Source organism: Euleptes europaea, chromosome 9, assembly GCF_029931775.1.
Source record: "Euleptes europaea isolate rEulEur1 chromosome 9, rEulEur1.hap1, whole genome shotgun sequence".
NCBI lineage: Eukaryota > Metazoa > Chordata > Lepidosauria > Squamata > Sphaerodactylidae > Euleptes > Euleptes europaea.
In genome coordinates, this window is record NC_079320.1 from 61120509 (window position 1) to 61144402 (window position 23894).

The 23894-nt window shown below is 44.5% G+C and overlaps 1 protein-coding gene across 4 annotated transcripts in view; it reads right to left on the bottom strand.

Moving 5' to 3' along the window:
* FAT1 (FAT atypical cadherin 1) overlaps positions 1 to 23894 on the bottom strand; it is a 172318-nt gene that overhangs the window by 134825 nt on the left and 13599 nt on the right. For all 4 annotated transcript variants that reach the window (XR_008933506.1, XM_056855431.1, XM_056855430.1 and 1 more), the window contains exon 2: positions 20473 to 23765. Coding sequence is in view for 3 of the 4 variants with exons in the window: in XM_056855431.1 (XP_056711409.1) it covers positions 20473 to 23746 (3274 nt within the window). In the remaining variant the exon portion in view is untranslated. The remainder of the gene's footprint in view (positions 1 to 20472; positions 23766 to 23894) is intronic.

Genomic DNA, 23894 nt, shown 5'->3' on the forward strand with positions numbered 1-23894 from the left:
CGGAAGCCAATCCAAAGGGGAGGGCCCGGAATTGGAAGTGTTGACTCAGGAACGTGAATCGGAGGAACCTGCGATGTGATGAGTGGATCGGAATATGAAGGTACGCCTCCGTGAGATCTATGGACGTCAGAAAATCTTTTGGTCTCAGCGCCTCTGAGATAGACTTTAGGGTCTTCATTCTGAACTTCTGCTTGCAGATGTGCTTGTTCAGGAACTTTAGATCTAGAATGGGGCACCAACTGCCATCTCTTTTTGGCACCGTAAAGAAGATGGAGTAGATTCCCAATGAGCGCTTCATCTGAGGTACCTGCTCGACGGCTTGGATGTCTACTAGATGTTGTACCGTGGCTGATGTTCTCAGCTGCTTTGCTCTGTTCTTGATGCGAGGCGAGGAGACTATGCGATCTGCAGGGGTTCTGCAAAACTCTAACTGATAACCTAGTGAAATGATCTGAAGTACCCAGGAATCTGCGTGGGAGGAGATCCACGGATCCAGAAACAACCTGAGCCTGCCCCCCACAGGCGGAGGGAAGGAGTCACTGTTTTGATTGTTGGGGGGCTTTATCCCCACGATCAGATTAGAAGTTGGAAAATCGAGGGGATTTGGAGAATCTCCCTCCCCTCCAAAAGGAACCATGATAGGAGCCCCACTGGCCTCTTTTATTGTCTGGTCTGTAGGGGCCAGGGTATGATAGGGACGAAAGGGCGTCTGATTAGCAGACCCCCTCTGATCTCTGCGTGCACCCTTTGGTAGAGCTTTCTTTTTATCCTTGGTTTCCACCAAGATGGACTCCAAGGTATCCCCAAAGAGCTTATTGCCCTGGTAAGGGTAACCCACGAGGACCACCTTGGATCTATGTTCTACCTGCCAAGGGTGGGCCCATAGGGCTCTCCTGGCTGCTGTGGTGGTGGCCATGGCCCTAGCAGAGAATGACATGGAATCTAGAGTGGAGTCCGCTAGAAAGGAGACCGCTTTGAGGATGCGAGAAAGGCCCTCTAAGGCATTTCTATTCTCTTCGGGTATGAGTCGCCCCAGCTTTCTTGTCCACACAATAGCTGCTTTTGTGACCAGAGCTGAGGTGATGGACGCACTTATGGCCATAGCTGAGGCTTCATGGGATCTCTTACAGGCAAGATCAGCCTTTCTATCCACCGGATCCTTTATCATGACTTGCCCCTCCTCAGTAGCCAAATCAGTTGAGTGCAGGGCAGTGACTGGGGCTTCCACCACAGGGATATTCAGCATAGATGAGGTGGAACTAGCCAGATTATAAAGCCTTTTGGTGACCTGTGGGCAACATTTTCCTCCCAGGGGCTTTTCCCATTCCGCCTTAATAAGATTGGTAAAATAATATGGGACTGGTATGGCTTTGGATGGAAGGTCGTGCATGTGGAAGAACTCCTTAGAGCCTTTCTGTTTTTCAGAGGAGCAAGAATCAGAGTCCTCTGATAAATCAAGGGCTGCTAATGTTTTAGTCAGAAAGGAAGGAAAATCTTCTGCATTAAAAATCCTATTCTGTTTATTTTCTACTACTATATCTTCCCCTTTGGAGGAGAAATCGCCCTCCTCTCTTCCCCCCTCTTCGTCTCCAGAGGAGAAGGGGGAGGCAGCATGCTCCTGCTGCATTGAGAATGCAGGCGGATGAGCTTTCAGGGCAGCCTTAGTGAGCCACCGGCCTTACCCAGATTGGAAGCGGAAGGAATGATGGGCCCTTGCAGAGTCGGAGCGGCAACTGCCGCTGTGTGCTCCTGGCCGCTAATTAGTCGGAACGACAAAAGCTGTTGTGTGCTCCACACCGCCGGCTGGGAACGGAGCGGCAAGAGCCGCTGTGTGTCCCTGGGCGCCTTGTTGTTGTGCCGGCCGCAGAACTCGCCCCGATGTTCCCATTGCCTTCCTAGTGCAGGCTGCAGCGAGGAGACCCTTGGCAAGCTTGCCGTGCGTCAACCCGGCTCTATTTCGCTTGCCCATAGTGCTACCATTTTTGGACTTACTCTTAGAACCGGCTGCATCGCTGCCAGAGGGCTGCAGTTGATCGGGGGCCGCCATTAACAGAGAAGGGTCTAAATCGCCCAGGGACTATAAATTGGTCGGGGCAATCCTCCGCCATTTTATTTTGGCGGGAAAAAATCTTTTCCTTGTAAAGGAGATAAATATAGAGAGAAAGACTATCGAAGGATAAGAAGTGTTAGACTTAGTATAGAGTACTAAATCTAGAACAGATTAGGGGAAAAATGAGAAAAGAGATAGCAATAAGAACTTCCCTAACGGCTAAGAGCAGAGAGCTGCGAAGAAGACTGCTCTCCCGATAGCAAGGCAAGAAAGAACTGGAGAGGAGGGGGGCGTTCCCCCCAGGAGCCAGGACGTAGAAACTTTTTAGGTTCCTGCCTCCCAAAGCAAGAGGAACAGGAAACACCCACTCTACAGATGCCCTCCTCTCTCAGAGCGAGAAAAGGTATCCGATCTATTCCACTGGCCGTCTTACTTGCTTTAAGGACCAGTTCCAGGTACTGCCTTACCCTCAATGTCCTGAACAAGCTTTCTGAATCCTACACACCCTCAGGAGCCTATTGTCCCATATGTAAGACCTTGCTAACTGACAATTTTGGAGACCTCTTGCTTCACATCCTGTTACTTACTCTAATTCAGGGATATGCAAATGATGGCTTCAGAAAATAAAATCTTTACATATTAAGGGTTAATTGAGGGTGTAGTGGTTAAGAGAAGTGGACTCTAATCTGGAGAACCGGGTTTGAGTCCCCACTCCTCCACATGAGGCCTGCTGGGTGACCTTGGGCTAATCACAGTTCTTTCAGAACTCTCTCAGCCCCACCTACCTCACATGGGGTCTGTGGTGAGGAGGGGAAGGGAAAGCGATTGTAAGCCGCTTTGAGACTCCTTAAAGGTAGAGAAAAGCAATTCTTGGTGGGATGTTAGAATAACCCATACGTGCAGGGAATGGCAGGAAAATACTGGGATTAAAGAGCTTCTTACAGATGCTTTACAGAAATGGAAACATAAGAGGTGGAGAGTTGCTAATTATCCAAGTGCCAAACATACCTAATGCACCAAAACACCTGCACTGAGTGCTGCTACACATATTTATACTTATTGCAAGACTTCATGTGTGCCACTTCAAAGGACACACAACAACCTGTGTTTGGTCTGCAGAAATCTTACCGATTATTCATCAACCTATTAATTATAAGTAATGTTAAGCTGTATATTTTCAGTTATGCAAACAGCATTTGCTATACTGGCTCTTTGTTGAACTCTTGCTTTGACATGGTATCTCTCTCTTATCTGTAAAAGTTGCAGACTCTGCCCTAGTGGGATCTGAGAAGCAGACCTGCTCTGCTGTAGCATTCACCCTACTCTGTTAGTCTCCTCATTATATACCTTCTGTGGGGAAGTGAAAACATTTTTATTTGCCAGAGTCTGCTAAAACTGCTGGTCTGTTTTTTAAAACTTCCATGGTTTAGCTTTGTTTGCTTTTCAAATTTGTTTCAGAAAGATCATATGTCACTGCGAGAAGCTAAGACATTTGTTATAATAAATCAAGCTTGTTTGCTACATTAAGGGACCTCCATGCTTTGTTCTTTATCTCGTTCAACATTTTTTTTCTAAAAGAAGACTGACTCTTTCCTCCTAGCGGTTATACAAAACAGATTTAACTAAACAGTTAACTGGAACTGAGCTGAAAATCTTTTTTTTTTAAATGAATATCCTCTTTCTTTCCTGAAGATTGTGATGATGCTAAAATGATAGCGATCTTGGGCGCATGTCCATGCACGTATTATGACAGTCACTAAGATTCTGGGCTTCATTCTCAGCCATATAGGACTGAATTATAATCATGGATGTGACAAAAGGATAAAAATGTTAGCACAGTCTGGGTTTCATACCAGCGTGGTGTAGTGGCTAAGAGCGGTGGACTGTAATCTGGAGAACCGGGCTGGTTTTCCCACTCCTACACATGAAGCCAGCTGGGTGACCTTGGGCTAGTCACAGTTCTCTTCCAACTCTCTCAGTCTCACCTACCTCGCAAGCTGTCTGTTGTGGGGAGGGTAAGGGAAAGCGATTGTAAAAGCTGGTTTCGTTGCTCTGTAAAAGGTAAAGAAAATTGGCATATAAAAACCAACTTTTCTTCTATTTAATTTCAGGGCATGATTGTAAGAATGATAGCTTGCCACATAGTAGCAAGTGTGACAAATCTCCTGTAGACCTATTCCTTTTCAAAAGGCTTGAAATGGTGCACAATTAAACTTTAGAATCCGGAAAGAAAGGGGGAAAAGGCTATAATTTCTACCTTTCCCTACTGACCTTAACATATATTTCAAAAGCTAAGCAGATGCTTCCAGAAGTGATTAATCTGCAAAATAGCACCTGTTTCAGAGCAAGAAACATCTTATACAGCTTTTGACAGTTATTTCCTTTCATAAGCCCTTTCCTTGTCACATGTTTTTGTTTTGTTTTTTTCAAATAAAGTTACGGGTTTAGAAAATGTAATTCTCCTCCATGCGTATCTTTCAGAATAAACGAAATCATACTTATGGAGAAAACCCCAGTCCAAAATGGGATTGTCTCACCACCGTCTCCTAGGTCAGGGCTGCTTATGCCAGACCAGCCACGACCCACTCTACAGGGGTCACCGCCAAACAATGCTTCCTCTTAACAAGCAGAGAATGAGAGGGGGGAAGGAAACCCAAAGCTTTCATGTTGAGCCCCTATTTACCAGGCACCGAAAATGGTTTGTCCAACAGGCTGTCTCAGAAACAGCTCCACCACTCTCAGCAGATTCCTTCCTCAGACAGCAAAACTCAAAACAAACATGTTTGTTTAACAGCAATTCAGCCCCTTTCAAAAGTTGCATTGCAGAATTAACCCTCCCAAACACACACACACACACACACACACACACACACACACACAGACCACTGATAGTGTGTGATGGTGTTGCAACTAGTCAAGAATGTCAGCTGATTTCTATTAAGTGCATACGTTCCATTTATGGCACCACGTTAACAAAAGACTTTGTAGATGAGCTCTAGTACAACGATCCCACCTTCCCTTCACGGAACCCAAACTTGGTAGCAAAGTAATCGAAAATAAGAAGGATTAAAAAGCAACCCAGCCTTGTTTAGTTGTGTACCTTGACTGTGCTCCAGGGCCTGGTGACATCACTGGGGACTGACGGGGCAGCGCGAGGCAGGGATGCCGGCGGCGCCTCGCCAGCAACCTATCTCTGGCATAGGGCCTTCCGCCAGCACCAAAGAGGGCATCCCTGGGGTGGGGCGGACTTCAGTCCACCCCCTAAGCCCTTTCGCCCTGGAGACGCCCCTTTTTGCAGGCGCAGACTTGCACCCGCAAAAATCACGGAGGAACCCCATGAAATGCTATGGAGCAGTTTCACGGGGCTTGGGAGGGGGGGATTTATTTTTTTACCCCTACTGCGCCACTGCAAGCCGCTCAGGAGGCGGTGCAGGTGCGCCGTCCCTGGGTCCTTCTTAACTACTCCCCCACCCTTAGGATTGCGCTGCGACTCTCTCTCTTTAGGAACAGAGGCCAAGAGGCTGAGTTCAGACAAAATGCAAAACGGTATTTAATTTCTCGGACTAGGGCTAGTGTCTATCTGAATGTGGGCCGCTCTACCATGGTTAATTAAGATATATCCGACCAGGTCCTGAAAACATGTTTGTAGTTGGGGTTTTTTTAAACTGCAGTTGGTCATAACTGTGGTTTCATGCGATCTCAGTGCTGGACAAGCTCAGAGGCCTAGTTGTTTCAGCATTACTTGCATTACTTCAGAGGGGCCAGACCAGGGGTGTCAAACATATGGCCCCGGGGCCGCATCCAGCCCCCTGGGAGCTCTTATCGGCCCGCAAGCCAGCCACCAGCACCCCACTCTCGATCTGAGAAACACCCCCTCCCCCAAACTCCCAATCTGGGTCGGTGTGGCGTGGCCTGGCCAAGGGACATTTATGTCATACCCGGCTCTCAAAACAAAGGGGTTCAACACCCGAGCTAGACTCTCCGGCTCACTGCAGAAACAACTAGTCCGCTGAGCTTGTCCGGCACTGGGAACTAGCTAAAGCCTGGGCTCCAAATGTGGCGCCCGTGGGTGCCATGGCACCACTAACACTTTTCCTGGTGCCCGCTGAGTGTTTTCAGAAAATGGGAGGGGCCAGGTGGGGCTTTTGTCCGGAAAAGCATCTTATTGGCCACTGGAGATTGGATTGGCTATGCAGATGTTTTAAAATGTTGCTTTGGTAACAGCTGCTACCCCAGCACAGGGATCTTTTCCCTGTGTGACCGAAGGCATGCCACCACGCTCTGTCAGAATGCCAAAGGTGCCCTCGGGGTTAAAAAGGCTGGGGACGCCTGAGCCGGGCGGAAGCTTTTCCACAAACCTGGAGGAATTTAGTAAGACGTCATAACAGCCTTTATCTCCAGCTTGCTCATGAAAAGCCACTGGGACTACCATTTTAGGAAATACATATTCCTTCCACTGTTACTTTTCATGCAGCATTATTAAGATAAAGGTATTTCTTTATCAAAACTGGAGGAAAGTTCACGGCCGCAGTCCACATTACTATTTAACTAGCTCTGCTTGCCTAGCAGGACTTTCGGCTTTTCTTTCTTCCTTTCTTGAAACAGCAGACATCATTCTAATACACTGTTTTAGCTCAGAACCGCCTGTTCTGGAAAGGTATGTGGTGGGAAGAGAAGCTAAGGAGCACGAGTCCACTGGAACAGATGGTCACACATCTTCCAAGATTGTGGCCATGACCTTTTACCCAAAAGATGTAATAAAGAATACCAGCCCCACCCATGGCTCTGAACAGCTACCGACTTCCACATGCTAAGTTGCAGTGTGCTTCGACGTGCTTCCTAATAACCACGTTAGAAAATATTCTTCCAAGATCCGCAAACATCATTGTGTTTCACAGCTGAGTTTCCACCACTTTCACGCATGCCAAATAAAGCACTTTCAATCCGCTTTCAGTACACTTTAATGAACGTTTGCAAGTGGATTTTGCCAGTTCACACAGTAAAACCCAGCTTCAAAGTGCATTGAAAGTGGATTGAAAGTGCATTATTCAGCATGTGTGAAAGTGCCCCTAGTCTTCCCAACCCAAGTTCAAGCCTACCACACAGTCCACCATGCCACAAAGGAATTCCTCAAAGTTAGTAGGGTCAGCCATCTGACTGGCCGTTAAAAAAAAAAAAAAACTGCAGAGGGGTATCCCTCAGTCCTGGCAAATCAAAACAGAAGTCCTGTGGCACCTTAAAGACTAAACATTTATTCTAGTATGAACTTCCATGGATCTACACATAAAAAGGATGCACTGAAAAATCAACTGAGCAGTCATACTGTGAAAGAATCAACGATATTTAGAACTAATGTCTCCCTATCATCCAGATGTTTGATACTCAAATAATTTGGTTTTATACTTAGTAAAACCATTATGAAACACTGACATTAGCTTTAAATACTGAAGTGAATGATTGAAGCTTAACTTTTTTAAAATCCATATAAATGGGAACAATGAACTGAAGAATTGCTTTTTACTTTACTCTGGGAAAGATACCAGGGTCAGTTTAGAGGGGGGTTTTACATAGAAAAATTGAAAACAAAGCAAAATGAAAGTTCATTATACACTAAGCAGTCAATCAGACAATTATTGTTCAGAGATGCTTGCAATTATCTGCCAACAGAAGCTATGCTAGGTTTCCCCTCTGCTACAGGGCTAGGGGGCAAAGCTGTGGTGCTAACAAATTACAGCAGGATGAAATGAGGCAGCCTGCCATCTAAACAGTGGCATTCTTGGCTTCATCAGGGCCAAATAATTGGTTGCCAGCTGCTAATATATGATCTGCCAGTTGACTAATATGCTATCCATATCTAGAATCCAGCGAAGCAACTCTACTTCTGCCGCCCTTTGCATTTTCTTTTGAGGAACGTACTGGAGGCCTTTCTCCTTGGTTCTCCTCTGTTGTCCTGCTTGTGTCGGAGCCCAAGAAAAAGTGAGAACTGAAGTAATTAGAAATCAACCCAATTCATTATTCATGGAGCGCCAGAAACAGAAAGCTGTTTCACCATCGTATCTTTCCAGATCAAATAACTATCAAGTCATAGCACCTCATCCGCTGTTGGAAATGCATCCTAGGTTAGTGTTTGTTTTAATTCTCTTTGAGAACATAAGAAAAGCCATGCTTGATCAGACCAAGGCCCATCAAGTCCAGCAGTCTGTTCACACAGTGGCCAACCAGGAAGCCTACAAATAAGACGACTGCGGCAGCATTATCCTGCCTGTGTTCCACAGCACCTAATATATTAGGCATGCTCCTCTGATCCTGGAGAGAATAGGTACCGTATGCATCATGACTAGTAGCCATTTTAACTAGTAGCCATGAATACCCCTCCCCTCCATGAACATGTCCACTCCCCTCTTAAAGCCTTCCAAGTTGGCAGCCATCACCACATCCTGGGGCAGGGAGTTCCACAATTTAACTACGCGCTGAGTGAAGAAATAACTTCCTTTTATCTGTTTTGAATCTCTCACCCTCCAGCTTCAGCAGGTGACCCCGCGTTCTAGTATTATGAGAGAGGGAGAAAAGCTTCTCCCTGTCCACTCTCTCCAAACCATGCATACCGTATATACTCGCGTATAAGCCGAGTTTTTCAGCCCCAAAAATGGGCTGAAAAAGCCGGTCTCGGCTTATACGCGGGTCAATACGGGGGGGGGGGAGGGAGGGAGGGAGGAGGAAGGGGGAAACTTACCGCCGCCGCCGCGCCCGTGCTGCTTCCTGCCGCCGGGAGCGGCCTGGGGCAGCCTCCTGCAGCCACAGGTTGGCTGCCCCGGCCCTTCCCGTCCCCCCCCCGCCATTTTTCCCGGGCGGGAGGGGCCTTGGGCAGCCTCCTGCAGCCGCAGGAAGGCTGCTCCGGGTCCCCCTGGGCCTCGCCGCCGCTTCCTCCCGCCGGGAGCGGCCTGGGGCAGACCCCTGCAGCCGCAGGAAGGCTGCCCAGGCCCCCCCGGGCCGCGCCGCCGCCGGACCCTCGCCGCTGGAGAGCCTTTCAGGTAAGCCTGCGTGGGGGGGGGAGGGGTTATAAGCCGACCCTCGGCTTATACGCGGGTGCCTAATTTTTCCCCATTTTTGGGGAGAAATTAGGCACCTCGGCTTATACGCGGGTCGGCTTATACATGGGTATATACGGTAATTTTATAGACCTCTATCATGTCTCCCCTTAACTGCCTTCTTTCCAAGCTAAACAGCCCTAAGCGCATGAGGGAGTTGGTAGCAAAGCAGAGGTTAGGATGTAGAATGAGCCAGGAGGTCTTGTGCTTCCATGCTCACCCCTTCCTTGTTCAGAACAAACTGCCATTGTGGTGACGCCCAAGCCAGCACACAGCACTTTGTTCTCTTGCCTATAAAACCAGCTCTCTAAAACCACAACTTACTTTGGTGATTCTGTCCAATTTGGGGGTCATGTCTACCTATGTCTAGATACGAACCAGTAAACCTTCAATCTATGCCCCCCACACAGGGGGTGTGGATGCCTGGATCACTGCCACATTGTTTCCACATGATGTCAGAAAGCAGCCTATACCTTCCCCCTCCCTCATCTGAAGCAATTATGCTCCGAAGGACACCTCCACGTTGGTTAGCATTTTTAATAAAGTATTTTAGCAAGTCACTAGATAAACACATAATGAAGATACATTTCAAAAGGTTAATTGGAAACTAAAGTGTTCATCTCAGACTTTACTTAAGATTTCAGTATGCGCATGTTCTCTTCGAGAAACTGAAATATAAGCCAGCTTCTGCATGCAAACTAAGTCTTGTACTGTTTACTTTCAGAACATTCTGTATAAAATCCATGAGTACAGTAAGAGTTACAGAAATAAAAGCACTAGGCCATATCTAAGTCAAAACAGAGGTTTTGGGGAACATTTCAGAGAAAAGATGAGAGGAAAAAATAAAGGCAAAGAAACGCTTGTCTCCCCTGGGTGGGATAGCTTCCCACTTTGAGAAGGGCATAGAAGAGAGGATGACAACTGTTCAAACTTCCTCTCTTCTTGCCACTTCTCTGCAATATACAGCTCAGCTCATATTAACATTTTTACTGTATTTTACTGCACTTTTTATTTTAACTTTTACAGATTTATTTTTTGACTCTACTGTTATTGGGATTATACCAGTGGCTAAATGGTTTTACTATTATCATGAATTAGTCCTTTGGTGTTGTCCTATCAAAAATTGCTTTCGTCTTCACTTGAATGTTTTATATACAAGAATATGTATTTTCTGGTCAGTGACCATGATAACAATGAAAATATAAGTACAACGAAAGTATCAAGTGCAGCTCAGTGCAAAGAACTTAGGAAATAATTCTCAAATTGAAATAATTAAGTGGCGCCAGGTTCCGAGTCACCAAGCTCCAGAAACTCCAACGCATTAACACAGCTCTTCCTCTAGAACAGGGGTGGGGAACCTTTTTTCCGCCAGGGCCATTTGGATATTTATAACATCATTCGCAGGCCATACAAAATTATCAGCTTAAAAATTAGCTGACCAAGCCCCAAGCAGGCAGCTACCCCAGATGACCCCCCGCATGGCAGGCAGACATCCAACCAGTGGTGCCCTCGCCCACCTGGTGGCACAGGATGGTCTGTGGCACCAGCTGGGCATAGCTGTCCAGCCACACATCGGAGTTGCTCCTGCTCTGCATGGTCAGGGCCGGATTCTACAGCCGGCTCCTGCTACCTCCGCCTGCAGAGATGAAATGAGGACACACTGGCTAAGAACTTGCCCCCATGCATTCTGGCCCTTCCCCCTTTAACCCCTCCATTGTCGTCACTTCTGCCCCCAGCCCTCTTGTAGTAGAGGGAATACATTTCTCCATGGCCTGGGTGGGAAAGGGTTAACAGTTTCTTGGGGGGTCCTAGCAGCTCCATAGCTAATAACTCTTCTGCAAGGGGGGAAAAAGATTCCTTTTCTCGGCAAAACAAACTCACATCTGCCTTGAATAGAGGCTATTCCTGTCCGCGGGAGGGGGCGGATCACCAGTCTTAGATCCTTCTGAGCTTGAGGTCTGCCAGGACCCACAAAGGGCCAGACCAAATGATTTTGCGGGCCTTAAACGGCCCCTGGGCCTGACGTTCCCCAAGCCTGCTCTAAAATCGTCAGGCTTAAGATTTACAATCTAGTACCAACAAGTAGAGAGATTGTTAGGAGTTGTAGCACTTCTTTTCCCCCTTCCAACACCATTTTTTCTTTCTCTCTTCCTAGCAGCCCTCACGTCTTCTCCCCTTTCTTTGCCTCCTCTGTCCTTCCCACTTGGCAGGGTGGGAATTCGAATCTGACTCTAGCCACTATACCATACTGGCTTTTGTGTTGTGGCTCCAGTTGAACAATAGCAAGCAGCCAGTCCTGGGTGAGTCGTGCAAGTCACATGGCATCAAGTCATCCATTGGTGCACCTGACCCCAATGAATCCTCTCCTGCAAGCCCAAGAATGCCTGGAAAAGGTTCTGTCCCCTCCCCCTGCCTTTTAGTGACAGAAACCAGGACTTGAAGGCTGGTAATGCGGTTATGGCTGCCTAGTAAAGGCCACAGATGGAATTTCTTTCTTAAAGGTACAGGTGCAGCTTGTATTATTTTGGTTGGCTTTAACCCCCCAATAGCCCTGACCTGGATGGCCCCATCAGAAGCTATGTAAGGTCGATCCTGACTAGTACTTAGATGGGAGACCACCAAGGAATACCAGGGTCACTATGCAGAGGAAGGCAGTGGCAAATCTGTTAGTCTCTTGCCTTGAAAGCCCTACTGGGTTGCAATAAGTCAACTGCGACTTGATAGCACTTCACACACACAAAAACCCCAATATCTTTTTTCAGATTTTTCTGAAAATCTGAGGCTTTTCTCAGGTTTGTAGAAAGAACTGTCTTGTCTGACCCTGGCTCCAATCTCTGGCTTTAAGTATCCACAGATCTGGCTATGCTGAGAATTAGATATATTGATAACTTCAGCGGGGTCTAACTGAAGTGTGAGAAGATGAAGTATCACATGCTAGCCATTAGTATAACTTTCAGAGAATGAGAATCTCTTTATTCATAGGTCCCCGTAAAACAAAATTATAAGTTGTTCTATGGTTAGCTTCCCCACCAACCAATTATATTTTTATTTTAAGGATACTAAGCCACAAATGTATCAACCAGACATATGAGTCTCCAAGTGTGAAATGGGTCTCTCTGGAGTAGAACTGACCCTTGGGAACTAAGGAACGACCTTCTCCACAATCTTTGTCCTCCTTTCCGGAGAGGCGACAGGTATTTAAATCACATGGTAGCAGCGGCTAGTCTTTCTTTTTCATGAACTTTCTGTTTCTATTTAGGAAGCACTAAAACAGACCGCAGAGCATACCGTGGACCCATACAGAATCAGGAGGGTTGGCTCAGCGCTACACATGAAGCCTGCCACTGTAAACGTCTTTTGTTCTTTCTCCCCCAGAAAGGCATCAACTAAATATGCCTTTACCAGCAACAAAAAGCCCCGCACAAATTGCATTACACAACTGCATCCCACCTCACGACAGGTAAAAAACTAAGCCTCTAATTTGTGTTAGATCTCAGGAGAAAAAACAGACCCCACCCCCACCCCAGGCATGCATCAACACCTTTCCCCCCACTTTCATTGTAAGCTGGTAGCCAGCTCTAGCTTCAATAAGTGATCTGAGCTCATGGTTTCTTCATTCAAGCAATGTGTAAGATGTCAGTATGCGCTTGCTTTGCAAGAGAAAGCTTATTTTAAAGTGAAATCCATTTCTTTATCCTTTTGTTCTGAAATAAATCAAACTGTAGGATGACTGCTATAAACATGGAAGCGCCCTACATTTTCATTAGCATTATCAAAAGTCCTTGAAAATTTACTGTTTGACACACGATCGCTCCGCGGCTGAAGAGATGCTGCAGCGTTAGAATGTAGCTTCCTTCCACAGCGATTCTTACACCAAGCCTGCCGGAGTCGTTCCCCGCCCACGCCAAATATGCAAGTCTGACTCAACTGTTTCATTTTTCAACCATGAGTGCATCACAGTACAAAGATTCCGAATCACAGCACCAACAATAATGGCACTGGAACACCAAGCTACACTTTTAATTAAGAATCACTGCATGAATTTCCATCATCAGAGTGAAAACTTCCTACCATAAATGCTCTCAGCTTGGTAAGGTTTTTCATTTGCAGATCTTTACCCAGTGTACAAACTTGATCCCATAGGCCGGGGAAAAGCACAACATTAATGAGTAAACAAGAAGAAGAAGAAGAGTTGGTTTTTATATGCTGACTTTCTCTACCACTTAAGGAAGAATCAAACTGGCTTACAATCAGCTTCCTTTCCCACCCCACAACAGACATCCTGTGAGGTAGGTGGGGCTGAGAGTGTGTGACTAGCCCAAGATCACCCAGCTAGCTTCGTGTGTAGGAGTGGGGAAACAAATCCAGTTCACCAGATTAGCCTCCGCCGCTCATGTGGAGGAGAGGGGAATCAAACCCAGTTCTCCAGATTAGAGCCTACAGCTCCAAACCACCGCTCTTAACCACTACACCAAGCTGACTCTTGTAAACAGCTATTGCAAGTAAAAATTATTTCCTGGTAACTTCAAGGAAAGAAAGTTTTTGTAATATGGAAGACCTAATCCCGCCCCCCCATACTTGACATCAACAGACCACAAGCAGCTTATATCTGTCTAAGTTGGGAGTTCAGCTATGAACAACTTTTGCAAGCTAATAACTTGAAAATTTACAGCCCAATCGGGGGGGGGGGAGGGAGGAGATCTGTGGCAGCCGTCAAAAAGAAAAACATGTTTTAAAAATACAAAAAAGGAAAATGCCCCCATTGCCCGCAGCGAGGTTGCGCCACCAAAAAATGTGGCGCAGCAACACTGCAGGGCGAGGGAACATTCCTAGGGTGAAAGGGGTTAGGAAGCACCACCCCAAGGAACGCTTCAGGTATCCCCCCTTCCATGCCGGCACGGGCTTTCCCTTCCAGGATCTCCCTACAGGGGACGACACAGCTCTGTGTCTCCCCAGCGCATCTGCCCCCGGGATGGCGTAAGTTACCCTTTAAGCCGGGTTAAGGGGGCACATATGCCAGCACGGAGTCACACCGGCTCCTAAGGAGCTTTGCCCCCCCCCCCCCGGTTAGGATTGCATGCTTAGCTGCACATTTAGTATAAAGCCATTTATTTATTTACTTTGTTTACGTTTCTTCCTGAGACTCAAGGCAAATTACATTAAAAAAAAGTAATAAAAGCAGGATAATATGTAATCAAACATATGAATTTCCCCCTTCAGTCTAACACCAAGAGAACAAGATGGTGCCAAAATTCTTAAAATTGACGATCTTAATATCTTACTCTCTCGGTTCTGAAAATTAACACGACAGATGCTTTATTCACAGTGGTTGTCTTTTTTATCCACTGTATGCAAATGTTATTGATACATTCAGCACAACACTGTGTGCCTTGCTCTCCTAAACCTCTTATGGGCTTTTAACAAAAGTGCTGAGGGGACAAAAGATGAAGTTCTGAAATCTAGTAAGTCTCGAGGTCTAGATGGCATACACCAATGGAGCTCAAATGTGAAAGTGTTCATCTACATACGAACACATGAAGCTGCCTTATGCTGAATCAGACCCTTGGTCCATCAAAGTCAGTATTGTCTACTCACACCGGCAGCAGCTCTCCAGGGTCTCAGGCAGGAGTCTTTCACGTCACCTACTTGCCTGGTCCCTTTAGCTGGAGATGCCGGGGATTGAACCTGGGACCTTCTGCATGCCAAGCAAATGCTCTACCACTGAGCCATGGCCCCTCACCTTGTCTCTAAAATTGGCCATGTGCACTAACAAACAGTTCAAGGCTCACGGAAAATAATAACAAATTGCAATATATTAAGTGAACTAGTGAACAAATTGTGCAAACTAATCTAAAATTGGCCAAGTAACTGGAAAGCAGCAAATGTTGGGCCAATTTTTAAAAATGGGTCCAGAGAGGATCCAGTTAATCTAACATCCATCCCAGTTAAACTTATTAAAGACAGAATTATTAAGCACACTGAGGAACAAAGACTGCTGAGAGGGAAATCAGCAGGGCTTCTGTAAAAGAGAGTCCTGCCTCCCCAACAATTTGGAGTTCTTTGAGCAGGTTAACAAGCGTATGGATAAGCATGCTCCAGTAGACGTTATACACTTGGACTTCCAAAAGGCTTTTGACAAGGTACCTCAGACTCCTAAGTAAGCTTATCAGTCATGGGATAAAAGGATGGGTCCTCTCATGAATTAAAAATCGGTTAAACAACAGGAAGCAGAGAGAAAAGGACAATTCTTGCAATGGAAGGGAGTGAGCAGTGGGGTCTACAAGAACACATATTGTGTTTAGAAATGATTTGACATTGGGAATAAGCAGTGCAGTGGCCAATTTTGTAGATGATGCAAGATTATTCAGGATGGTGAAAACCAAGGTAAACTGCGAAGTGCTACAACAGGATCTCTCCACATTGGGCAACAACACAGCAAATGAAGTTCGTTGTAGTTAAGTGTAAGTGACGTGCACGGGAACAAAAACTTCTCGCTGGAAATGGGGTCTGAACTGTCGTGAGACTGAGAGGGAAAGATCTTGGTGTTGTAGAGGCTTGCTCAATGAAAATGTCCAGTGGTGAAAAAGGCATACTGCATGCTGGAGATTATTAGAAAATAAAAGAACCAACGTTGTAATAACCTTTTTACAGAACGATAGTGCAACCCCATTTGAAATGCTGTGTACAGTTCTGGCCACTGTATCTCACAAATGATAAAGCAAAGCTGGAAAAATTAAAAGATAAGGGTCACCAAAACGATGAAGGGGTTGGAGCACATTTCCTATGAAGAACAGCTAAAGAGAGTGGGGCTTTTCAGTGTAGAATAAAGGTGACAAAGGGGAGACATGACAGAGATTTATAAAATTATGCATTGGGTGGAGAAAATGGACAGAGAACGTGTTCCCTGTACCACACAATACTAGAATGTGAGGGCACCCAATGAAGGTGATGGGCAATAGGTCCACGACAGACCAAATATGTCTGAATTAAATTAAAAGTAGTGGAGTTCACTGGCAGTGGACCAGGGATGATCATGAGCACAGATGGCTTTCAGAGCAATTGCACAGATTCATGGAGGGAGGTCCATCACCAGCTCTCTCTCTCTCCCTCCCTCTCCCTTTATTGCCACTATTTTCCATACCAGTGCTAACCTCTGCGAAAAATACGAAAAAGGTACTTTGGGTTTTACTTTTTTACTTCGGTAAATCGATATGCACGCCCCTACCAGCTACTATCTATAGTGAGCAGAGGACACCTTAACATACAGAGACAGCAAAGCTCTGTGTACTGTAACTGTGCGTTTATAACTGTGTTATAACAATTATAAAAATGTGGAAGGGTGTTTAGTGATTATCACAATTGTCAAAAATGAAACGAATACCCCATCTAAACAGCCAATAATTAAAAAAAAAAAACCCATGCTTTTATTTTGTTCTGTTTCTTTTGTTGGCCTCTCTCTTAAGCTTTCGTTGGTTTCATTTCTACAAGGCAGCCAACCTTTTCCTAATAAGGATGCAAAGCCTGTTAAGTGATCCTTGGGGGGGGGGGGAGACGCTTTCCTGATGGACTGTAAACTGTGGCCACTAGGATAGCATACATCTATGACGTATATCCTGAATGATACTAAAAGAGGTCCTCCTCCTTCTGCCAGCTTGCCTAGATGCCTTGCCCCCCTTCTGCCAAATTTCCTCATGCTGTTGTTTGTGTTAATGTTTAGAATCTTTCCTATAAATTATCCTGTATACTTGAATGTTGAACCTGGACACAAGTCGTTGCTTCCAAAAGGTGAGCGCCTTTATTGTATTCGTCTGAAATTTGGCAGTGTCTATGTCATAGAGGAGTACTGTCATCTCTCTGAAGTTTGTCAAGTTTGGATAGAAAGGCATGAAGGTTACAGACCCGAGAATGGGTACTCGAGTCTTCTACTGAAATCAGTGGGAAATAAAATAGAATTATGAAAATAGAACCACCTAGCAAGGCATACCCTTTCAGAATAAGAAAAGAAGGACACATATTTCCATACATAAGTCTACTGAATACCAGAATTAGAAGGCAGGATCAAGGAAAGGCCTTGGCCTCAAACCCTGCCTGCTGGCCCTCCAAAACAACTGATTTGGCCACTGTGTGAAATAGGATGCTGGATTAGATTGGCCCGAACCAGCAGGGCTCTACTTATGTTTTGATTGTCTCCCTTACTGTTTACATGTAGCAGCAAGTCTCCATTAAAGTCAGCCAGCCTTAATGCTAGTCTGGCATAGTCTAAAGACAACATGTGATGAAATCATTAAGTGAATTGTTCCTTAAAAGACACACTTGCCATCCCATGAAAAAAAAAAAAAACACAGGATGAGCTTTACACCCCCAGTGGGGTTTTCATCCCCCAAGACGAACACCCATTTCACCTCATGTCATGCCTGAGACCCAAGAATTTCAAAAGCAGCTATACACCAAGGGAATTTTCAAATGCTTTGGAATTCTGGTGTAAGGAAGCCCAAGGACATAGCTGAGGCAACATATCTAAGACTGTGTAAGCGCAGTAAAAATTAGCATTACGTGTAAGAACACATTTGATACATTTATATCCCACATTTGTTTTTGTTTTTTCCACTGAACATAAAGTGGTATACATAGGGATCTGAGGAGGTTTCCCTTCCAGGCAACTGTACCACATGCCCTCAAACCATGTGTGTGTGTTAAGTGCTGTCAAGTCGCTTCTGACTCATGGTGAATCTATGAATCAATGTTTTCTAAAATGCCCTATCCTTGACAGCCTTGCTCAGATCTTGCAAATTGAGGGCTGTGGCTTCCTTTATTGAGTCAATCCCTCTCTTGTTGGGTTTTCCTCTTTTCCTGCTGCCCTCAACTTTTCCTATCATGATTTTCTTCTCCAGTGACTCTTGTCTTCTCACAATGTGACCAAAATATGATAGCCTCAGTTTAGTCATTTTAGCTTCTAGGGTCAGTTCAGGCTTGACTTGATCTATAACCCACTGGTTTGTTTTTTTGGCTGTCCACAGTATCCGTAACACTCTCCTCCAACACCACATTTCAAAGGATTCTACTTTCTTCTTATCAGCTTTCTTCAATGTCCAGCTTTCACACCCATACATAGTAATAGGGAATATGATGGCATGAATTAACTTGATCTTGGTGGCCAATGACACATCCTTACACTTAAGAATCATTTCTAGCTCTTTCATGGCTGCCCTTCCCAGTCTCAATCTCCTTCTGATTTCTTGGCGGCAGTCTCCCTTTTGGTTGATGATGGAGCCAAGGAATAGAAAGTCTTCAACAATTACAATTTCCTCATTGTCAATCATACCTCAAACCATACCAGCACATATATAAAGAAATCAACTGAAGAAAACCTAGAACCCAGTTCCAGAAGCATGATCCTGACCCCAAAAGAAATACCGATACAAAAAGCAACAGTAGTTGTGACCAAGATAGGGCTGGTTTCAACTGATTACTTTCTTCTACTGCAGCTGCTGTTCTAGCCTCACTCTGAAACTCACAGTTCAGTGCAAATATATTCATATTTGTTTCAGAACAGGATGAATACTACAATTATACATTATCTGCCAGCAAGACAAAATTTACTTGTGAAATTATGCATTAAATACACTTCATTCTTTTTTTAAACCCTGCTTTGTAGTTTGACAAGTGGGCTTTGTAAAATCTGCGTTATATAATTTGAAAGGTAAAAGCGGAGAACTTTAATTACAACTCTCGGGACTGCTCAAAATGATATTAACTATTTTGTTAAATAATACACTTTCAAAAACAATACCGCCAAGTGGCATTCTGTCCTTTGAAACCTTAAACTTCCACTACATATGCCTTGAATAAATTTAATAAGTAGTTATAAGCCACCTCAACAATTGTATATAATACACCTCATGAATGTTCAATTAGAAGAGTCAATTTATCTTTTTAAATTAAGTATAATTTATTCCCCAAGAGGCTTAAGATAATAGCCAAAATCTTCTACAATCTATTGCTATACTTAGGCTTAACCCAGATATACTGAAAAAGATTTACCTCAGCAACACAGAACTAGCCCGTCAAAATCATTCATTCAGAATACTACCATCAACCTTGCCTTGGACAAAGACAAAGAACATGAGCATCAGTCAGTCTGCAAGCAGATGTATTAAAGAGAAATATGGAACATCAGCAGTCTGTAAAGACGGTGAATGGCCATCTTGTCTGATGTACAATGCATGTTCTGCAGACTTCAAATTCCACTGATCTACCAGGTATGTACACAACACGCTTCCCGGACAAAGTGATGTTGGATATGGTGCAAGCAGGCTTTATGAACAAATAAACATGAGTCTATCTATGATGGAAGAATTGCAATTGTATCTGTCTATTCCAGGTTTAATATCCACAGGTTCACTGCAACAAGGGTGGGTTCAATCTGTTCTACTGATGAAATGGGGAGGAGGAGAGTTCCCTGTGTCCACCAAAAACGCTATTATGGGATCTAAAAGGACAAAAGCAATGTAAGACAGGAGCTGCAATGAGTAAAGGAATTGGCCAGGAGTGAAGAAAGTATTCCCAGAATTCACTAAAAGTATGTTTGGTTTCTATGTGTTCAGTCTGTATGAAGGTATTACAGCCAGCTTACAAACATAAGCCAGGCTGGGTCCAAACCAAATATGCTCAGAAGGAGGGGAATGCAGGGTCAGATCCTATTTTACCATCTATCCATATATAGAATCGATGTTCTTTTCATGGATTTGTGAATAGGGAAGATTTAGCCTTGGCTCTATCTGGGACTTCAAGGATTGGAACGTCTTGACTTCTATTACCAGATTGAATAACTGACCAGGCGAAACACTCTAATCTTATTCAACTTATAATCATACTGAAGAACAGAAGTTGCGCCCTTGTACAGCATCCTAGACAGAGATAAGAGCCTTATCTAGAACACTGAAAGTGGCAGAACATACCCAGAACCATGCTGAATGATAATCTCCATACTCAAAGCCTTCCACTGCTACAACCACATTTTGGTATTCAATTACAAAATTCATGTTCCTCCCTTTAAAGATATGTATTCAACATGAAGTGCTCCAAGCATTCAATTTGTCCTATTCAGTTCTCCCAGTTAAAATATAGCTTTATAAAACTATCTGTTGTAAAGAAGCAGATTCTATATAGTCTACGAAAGTTATGAAGTACAATAAACCAGAGATGGGATTATTTCCATGTGTGTAAAATTTAAACTAACATACATTACAGGAGCAGGCCAAGGAAACACAAATAAACATAGTTGCGGTAATTACCTAAAATTATATTACACAGAACAATTAAACAAATTCTTACCTTTTTCTTCATCTATACTAAAAACTCCAATACCAGATCCATCTCTTATGGAGTATCTAATTTCTCCATCTCTTCCTGTATCTTCATCATAAGCAGACACAGTCATCACGGAAGTTCCAACAGGAACATCTTCATTTACAAAACCTTTATCCACAAAGTTCTGAAAAAGCGGTGGGTGAAGATTTTCATTTACATCAACTACTTCGATTTCAACGTAACAGGTAGAAGACAATGAAACAGGCTTCCCTTTATCTTTGGCACGGACAGTTAGATTATAAACTTGTTTCCTCTCAAAATCCAGTCTTTGGACAATGCGAACTGCTCCACTGAGTTTGTCTACATCAAAGCTTCCATCCCCACCATCTAAGAGGCTATACCGCACTTGACTTGACTGGCCTAAATCAGGATCATAGGCTTCCAGCCATGTGATAATTGCTCCTTCTGGAAGGTCCTCTCGAATTTTCACACGATAATTTGACGGAATAAATTTGGGAGGGTTATCGTTGACATCTTCCAAAGATACCTTCAGTAGTACAGTCGAAAACAACTGAGGTTCTTCTTCAGCTTGGTCCCTGGCCTCTATTTTCAGGAAATGTACAGGCTGCGCTTCACGATCCAGAGGCCCTACAACTTTCACAATGCCCGTCACACTATTAATAGAAAACTTATCTGTATCTGTGAGAATGGAATATCGCACTTCTCCATTCATCCCTGAATCTCTATCTATGGCTTCTATATGAATTATTTCTGTATCCAGGTCCTTGTTTTCACTCACATCTACAAAATAGCTGTCCTGTAAAAATTCTGGACAATTGTCATTGACATCTAAAACTTTAATATCTAAAAGAAGCCAGCTGGATTTCTGTGGTATTCCAAGATCATAAACAGTAACATTCAATATGTACTTATCTTTTACTTCACGGTCAAGGGGTGTTAAAATTTTTAGCATTCCTGTTTCCATACCAATGGTAAAGCTGCTATCATTATTGCCTCCAGAGATGGCATAGACCAGTTTCCCATTGAAACCAGTGTCATGATCAGTAGCATTCATAAGTACTATGCTAGAACCTACCAGCTGATCTTCTCTTACTTCAATGCTACGGGGAAGATTATTTCCAAACTGAGGTGCATGCAAGTTCACAGAGTGCGTGTCGAAAAAGGCATCCTCAACCTCACTACGACCACGCAGCTTGTTGGCTTGCAGTAACTTCTCTGCCAGCATTTTGGCGACGCCAGTTTCTTCACACTGTAAACTGACTGGTTTGCGGCCGGCAACTACAGTGACATTAATGTACAAAGGCACTGCGAAGTTCTCTCCATCAGTAGCTGTTATTCTCACGCTGTGAAAGGATGCTTTTGCACCAAAGCCATCTACTAATGACTGCTTCAGGGAAAGAACCCCAGAGTTTGGATTTAAACTAAATAAGTCGAATTCGTTTCCAGATTCAATTTGGTATTGTACCAACTGCAGCTCATCAGCATCAATAGCAGACACAGTTGTTATTTGATCTCCAACCCCAAGTTCTCTGGGGATTGTTCCCACACAATTGATTTTCTCAAACAGTGGAGTGTTATCATTCAAATTATTTAAGACTATAGTAACAGGAACTTCGGCTTCTCGGCGATATGGCGTGCCCCAGTCAGAAGCTCGAATCCTTAACTTATAGATTCTCGGCATTAATTCATAATCCATGTTCTCAGAGGTACTAACAACACCAGTAAAGTGGTCTATCGCAAAAGGAACGGGGTTTAAGTTTGCAATGCTATATGTCACATAGCCACTTTCACCTTCATCAAGATCATTCGCATTCACACGCATGACACTCGTACCTACAGGCACATTCTCATCAAAAGATGCTTTATAAGATGTCTGTGTAAATTCAGGCGAGTGAGTATTCACATCTATGACTTTAACCAATATTTTCGTAAACGCTTTTCGGTCGCTCGTCATGATATCAAGTTCAAAATGTGATGCGTGCTCTGCTTTTATGGGATCTAAAGTAGTAATAAGGCCCGTGTGAGGATTCAAACTGAATCTGATTCTGGTCAGTGCATTTTTAAACACGTATTTTAAGTGGGAGTAACTAGGCATCGTTTTTACCATAGCCACAGGTGTGTTTGGTGGGGAAAATTCACTTATCTCTGCTCTATAAACATCTTTTTCGAATCGGGCTGGTCCAGATCTAAACTGGGGAGATGCCACATGGATTACTTTCACAGGAGAAAATTTTGGAGGATTTCCTTTATCTTTAGCCTGCAAGGTTAGGTTATAGCCAAAGGGCTGGTTCTCCCAATCGATATTACTGACAGCTTTGATTTTATATTCCTTCCCTCCAGGAAAAGTTCTGACAGCTTTAAACTGCTGGAGGGGATCACCTGCCACAATGCTTAGAGATGCCACCTCTCCATTCGAGCCCTGATCCCTATCCTCAACAGTTACAATTGCATACACTGGATCCTTGTCCAGCTCTGAAGGAACCAAAGCAAGGGCGGCGATAACCGGAGCGTGTTCGTTGGCCTGCTCTATATAAACAGTCAACCTCGCCATGCTGCTGATTCCGCTGCTGCCGTAGAGTTTCATTCCACGATCCACGGCAAGGATTTCCAGATCGTAAACCTTTGTTTCTGAATAATCAAGCCTGCCGGTAAGAACTATTACGCCGCTGGTTGGATGTATCGCAAACATATCTGTCCTGTCTTTGAAACTATAATAAAATTCCCCATTAGTTCCAATATCTGCATCCGTTGCGCTAACTCTCGCAATGCTGGTCCTTATTGCTGTATTCTCCAGCAATGAAACGCTGTAAGAAGTTGGGGAAAACAAAGGCCTCAAGTCATTTGTATCCAGCACTTGCACTCTGACTTTTGTGCGAGCTTCGGCATTTGTGTTCTTCTCTATTGCTTTGACAGTTAACACGTAGTGGTCTTTCACTTCTCTGTTAAGTATCGCTGTGTTCCCTCCCTTGGTCCGTATCCTCAAAAAGCAGAAGTCTCCCAAAACATGCTCTTCGGCTTTGAACAGGTTCTCGGTGTCCCCAGAAATTATTTTGTATTTTATATCCCACAACGAGTCTGTGACGTAAATGCCCATTTTAACCGGGTGCCCAATGTAAGTCTTGGCAGCAGAGTTTTCGTACACAGTGGCATTGTACTGAGCGTGCGTGAACTGCACTGGGCTGGCACCTTGTGGTCCCGGGGTTCCTTCACAGTTTCCAAAACGCTGCAGGAGCAGCAGCAGGAGCAGCAGCAGCAACATGGTCAAATGGCCCTCCATGGAAGCAGCTCCCCAAAACCTGGAGAGGGAAAAAAAACCCACAGACGTTAGGAGCTGTGGCGCACAGGCAGGATACTGCTGCAGTCATCTTGTTTGTGGGCTTCCCAGAGGCTAGGTCCCCCCAAAAAAGGAGGGGGGACGGGACAAA